This window comes from Penaeus vannamei, chromosome 17, assembly GCF_042767895.1.
Source record: "Penaeus vannamei isolate JL-2024 chromosome 17, ASM4276789v1, whole genome shotgun sequence".
In the NCBI taxonomy this organism is placed as follows: domain Eukaryota; kingdom Metazoa; phylum Arthropoda; class Malacostraca; order Decapoda; family Penaeidae; genus Penaeus; species Penaeus vannamei.
In genome coordinates this window covers 14,230,994-14,235,993 of record NC_091565.1, presented here as the reverse complement: position 1 = coordinate 14,235,993, position 5,000 = coordinate 14,230,994, and the positions used below count along the sequence as shown (strand labels likewise).

At 55.1% G+C, this 5,000-nt stretch overlaps 1 protein-coding gene across 1 annotated transcript in view; it reads right to left on the bottom strand.

The window, feature by feature from the left end:
• Positions 1-3,314: 3,314 nt before the first annotated feature.
• Positions 3,315-5,000, bottom strand: part of LOC138864621 (autotransporter adhesin BpaC-like) — a 2,181-nt gene continuing 495 nt past the window's right edge. The window contains exons 3-8 of the mRNA XM_070132447.1: positions 4,860-5,000; positions 4,623-4,740; positions 4,273-4,530; positions 3,852-4,180; positions 3,572-3,732; positions 3,315-3,508 (exon numbers count right to left, since the gene is read on the bottom strand). The exon at positions 4,860-5,000 is cut by the window's right edge and continues 48 nt beyond it. Of these exons, the coding sequence (XP_069988548.1) occupies positions 3,315-3,508; positions 3,572-3,732; positions 3,852-4,180; positions 4,273-4,530; positions 4,623-4,740; positions 4,860-5,000 (1,201 nt within the window). The remainder of the gene's footprint in view (positions 3,509-3,571; positions 3,733-3,851; positions 4,181-4,272; positions 4,531-4,622; positions 4,741-4,859) is intronic.

Below are 5,000 nucleotides of genomic sequence, written 5' to 3'. Positions count from 1 at the left end.
AATCATTCAATAAGTCATACAAAAGAACAAAGATGAAGAATTTATATAAAAAAACAAATATGATCATGCGTGAATGACGTAACTGTACCGTCAAAAACAATTGTTAAAAATAGAATATTTCTAACACTGACATAATCTACAACCAATCCCCTTTCATGCATTGATCATCAGCTGATAGTAAGAATGATAAAGCTGGTGGGGAGGGGGGGTGGAGGAACGGATTGGGGGGGGGGGGGGTTACGGAGAGGTGTAGAGAGGGGTTTGGAACGGATAGGAAAAGGGGTTGGGTGATGGAGAAGTGTGGTGGAGTAACGGATAAGAGACGAGGGGCGGGATGTGTGGAGGCGGATGGAGAGGAGGGTGAAAATGGTCGTTGGGGGGGGGGGGGGTGGAGGGAGGGAGCAGGAGCGGTGGAGAAGGGTGGGGGAGTGGTGGAGGGAGGGAGAGGAGCGGTGGATAAGGATGGAGGAGTGATGGAGAAGGGAGGGAGGAGTGGTGGAGGGAGGGAGCAGGAGAGGTCAGGAGAGTTATGCAGAGGGGGAGCGAAAGAGGAGGGGGGAAATAATGGCAATAAGGAACGAGAAAAGAACAAAAGAAAAAAAAAAAAAAAAGGAAAAGAAAAAAAAGGTTGCGAAAGGAAAGGGAAAAGGTAAAAGGAGGGAGGGGGAGGGAGGGGGAGTGCCGGCAGCACCTCCCCTCAGTGCCCAAGGTGCCCCCACGCCCATCTATAATCGAGGGCTAGCGATGTCGGCCGCCCGCGGAAGGTAGGCGTGACAAAGAAGCCGAATTTCCCGCTGTTTTCCGATTCCCGCCGCCCTCATCAAACATATAATGAACATCGCTCCGGCCCGCATAAAGGAATCAATTATCAAAAATGACATTTGAGGTTCCTGCGCGCCAGCAAAATTATTCAACTTTTGTCGCCTCCAGACCGTAGGTGCCTCTGGCCTCGCCCTGGCCCGCTCTCGCTCCCTCTCTTTCTCTCTGTCTGCATCTCTCTCTCTCTCTTTCTCTCTGTCTGCATCTCTCTCTCTCTTTCTCGCTCTCTTACTCTCTGTCTGCATCTCTCTCTCCCTCTCTCTTTCTCTCTCGCTCTCTCTCTCTCACACACACACTCTATCTCTCTCTCTCTGTGTCTGCATCTCTCTCTCTCTCTCTCTGTGTCTGCATCTCTCTCTCTCTCTCTGTGTGTCTGCATCTCTCTCACTCTCTCGCTCTCTTTCCCTCTGTCTGCATCTCTCTCTTTCTTTCACACACACACACTCTCTCTCTCTCTAACACACACACACACTCTCTCTCTCTCTCGCTCTCCGTGTGTGTCTGTATCTCTCTCTCTCTATCTTTCTCTATTCATCTTTTTCTTTCTGACTCTCGCTTACCATTTCTCTCTCTTTCTTTCTCTGTCTCTCTATCGCTTTCGATAATTTGGTATCCTTTCTTGATCACTTCTTCTTTCCGACGTTTTCTTTTCTTTTTATGCTTCTTGACTTTATCTTCTCTCTCTTTCTTTTGTGGTTTCTTGCCTCGACGTTCTTGCTTTTTCTTTCTTTCTTGATATTTTGTTTTCTCTTTCTCTCTCTCTCACTTCTGTGTTTTTTGGTAGAGGGGGGGGGGTATTATCTCCACTGCTTTCCCTTTCACTTTTTTCCGAGTTATTTATTTATTATCATTATTATTTTGGAGGGGGAGGGGGTCTTTCTTTTTGCTCACTCTGCCTCTGTTTTTGTTATTCTGCTTCTGTTTTTCTTCTTTCTTATTATTTGCTTTTTTTCTTTCTTTGTTGGGTCCTTGTCTTAACCTTACACTCTTTTCATTTTTTCTGCTTTGGGCTTCGTGTCTCTCCCTCCCTCTCTTCCTTTTTCTTTCGCTATTTTGTTTTCTTCATTGGGTCTCTTTTCTCGCCTTACCTCTCTTCCTTCCATTATTTTCGATATTTTGTTATCGCTTTAGTCTTTGATCCCCAAGTGACCTGATCTCGACCTGTTTCGGCCATCGATTGAAGACCTCCAGCCGATTCTGAGCCGTGATTCTCCAGCCATGATCCTTCAGCCGTGGTCCTCCAGCCGTGGTCATCCCTGCAGCCGTAGTCCTCCATCAGAAGTCCTGAAGCCGTGGTCCTGCAATCATGGTCCTGAAGCCGTGGTCCTGCAATCATGGTCCTGAAGCCGTGGTCCTGCAATCATGGTCCTGAAGCCGTGGTCCTGCAATCATGGTCCTCCAACAGTGGTCCTGCAATCATGGTCCTGCAGCCGTGGTCCTGCAATCATGGTCCTGCAGCCGTGGTCCTGCAATCATGGTCCTGAAGCCGTGCTCTTGCAATCATGGTCCTGAAGCCGTGCTCTTGCAATCATGGTCCTACAGCCGTGGTCCTGCAATCATGGTCCTGCAGCCGTGGTCCTGCAATCATGTTCCTCCAGCCGTGGTCCTGGAATTATGGCCCTCCAACCGTGGTCCTGCAATCGTGATCCCTCCAGTCGTAGTCCTACAGCCGCGATCTTTCCGCCGTGGTCCTCCAACCGTGGTCCTGCAGCAGTGATCCTCCAGCCATAGTGGTCTTCGGGCCGTGGTCCTCGGGCCGTGGTCCTTCAGCCGTAGTCCTCCAGCCGTGGTCCTCCAGCCGTGATCCTTCAGGCGTGATCCTTCAGGCATGGTCCTCCAGCCGTGATCCTTCAGGCGTGGTCTTCCAGCCGTGATCCTCCAGCCGTGATCCTTCAGGCGTGGTCCTCCAGCCGTGATCCTCCAGCCGTGATCCTTCAGGCGTGGTCCTCCAGCCGTGTTCCTTCAGGCGTGATCCTCCAGCTGTGATCCTTCAGGGCTTGATCCTCCAGCCGTGTTCCTTCAGGCGTGATCCTCCAGCCGTGATCCTTCAGGCGTGGTCCTCCAGCCGTGATCCTCCAGCCGTGATCCTTCAGGCGTGATCCTCCAGCCGTGATCCTTCAGGCGTGGTCCTCCAGCCGTGATCCTCCAGCCGTAGTCCTCCAGTTGTGGTCCTTCAGGCGTGGTCCTCCAGCCGTGATCCTCCAGCCGTAGTCCTCCAGTTGTGGTCCTTCAGGCGTGGTCCTCCAGCCGTGATCCTCCAGCCGTGATCCTTCAGGCGTGGTCCTCCAGCCGTGATCCTCCAGCCGTGATCCTTCAGGCGTGGTCCTCCAGCCGTGATCCTCCAGCCGTGATCCTTCAGGCGTGGTCCTCCAGCCGTGATCCTCCAGCCGTAGTCCTCCAGTTGTGGTCCTTCAGGCGTGGTCCTCCAGCCGTGATCCTCCAGCCGTGATCCTTCAGGCGTGGTCCTCCAGCCGTGATCCTCCAGCCGTGATCCTTCAGGCGTGATCCTCCAGCTGTGATCCTTCAGCCGTGATCCTCCAGTTGTGGTCCTTCAGGCGTGATCCTCCAGCCGTGATCCTCCAGCCGTGGTCCTTCAGGCGTGATCCTCCAGCCGTGATCCTCCAGTTGTGATCCTTCAGGCGTGGTCCTCCAGCCGTGATCCTCCAGCCGTAGTCCTCCAGTTGTGGTCCTTCAGGTGTGGTCCTTCAGCCGTAGTCCTCCAGTTGTGGTCCTTCAGGTGTGGTCCTCCAGCCGTGATCCTTCAGGCGTGGTCCTCCAGCCGTGATCCTCCAGCAGTGATCCTTCAGGCGTGGTCCTCCAGCCGTGGTCCTCCAGCCGTAGTCCTCCAGTTGTGGTCCTTCAGGTGAGGTCCTCCAGCCGTGATCCTTCAGGCGTGGTCCTCCAGCCGTGATCCTTCAGGCGTGGTCCTCCAGCCGTGATCCTTCAGGCGTGGTCCTCCAGCCGTGATCCTCCAGCAGTGATCCTTCAGGCGTGGCCCTCCAGCCGTGATCCTTCAGCCGTGATCCTCCAGCCGTGTTCCTTCAGGCGTGATCCTCCAGCTGTGATCCTTCAGGCGTGGTCCTCCAGCTGTGATCCTCCAGCCGTGATCCTTCAGGCGTGATCCTTCAGGCGTGATCCTCCAGCCGTGATCCTCCATCCGTGATCCTTCAGGCGTGGTCCTCCAGCCGTGATCCTCCAGCCGTGATTCTTCAGACGTGATCCTCCAGCCGTGATCCTTCAGGCGTGATCCTTCAGGCGTGATCCTCCAGCCGTGATCCTTCAGGCGTGATCCTCCAGCCGTGATCCTCCAGCCATGATCCTTCAGGCATGATCCTTCAGGCGTGATCCTCCAGCCGTGATCCTTCAGGCATGATCCTTCAGGCGTGATCCTCCAGCCGTGATCCTTCAGGCGTCATCCCCCAGCCGTGATCCTCCAGCCGTGATCCTACAGGCGTGATCCTCCAGCTGTGATCCTTCAGCCGTGATCCCCCAGCCGTGATCCTCCAGCTGTGGTCCTTCAGGCGTGATCCTCCAGCCGTGATCCTTCAGGCGTGATCCTCCATCCGTGATCCTCCAGCCATGATCCTTCAGGCATGATCCTTCAGGCGTGATCCCCCAGCCGTGATCCTCCAGCCGTGATCCTTCAGGCGTGATCCTCCAGCTGTGATCCTTCAGCCGTGATCCTCCAGCCGTGATCCTCCAGCTGTGGTCCTTCAGGCGTGATCCTCCATCCGTGATCCTTCAGGCGTGATCCTCCGGCCGTGATCCTTCAGCCGTGATCCTCCAGCTGTGGTCCTTCAGGCGTGATCCTCCATCCGTGATCCTTCAGGCGTGATCCTCCGGCCGTGATCCTTCAGGCGTGAATCTTCAGGCGTGAACCTCCAGCCGTAGTCCTCTAGTTGTGGTCCTCCAGCCGTGATCCTTCAGGCGTGGTCCTTCAGCCGTGATCCTTCAGGCGTGGTCCTTCAGGCGTGGTCCTCCAGCCGTGATCCTCCAGCCGTAGTCCTCCAGTTGTGGTCCTTCAGGTGTGGTCCTCCAGCCGTGATCCTTCAGGCGTGGTCCTCCAGCCGTGATCCTTCAGGCGTTGTCCTCCAGCCGTGATCCTCCAGCAGTGATCCTTCAGGCGTGGTCCTCCAGCCGTGGTCCTCCAGCCATGATCCTTCAGGCGTGGTCCTCCAGCC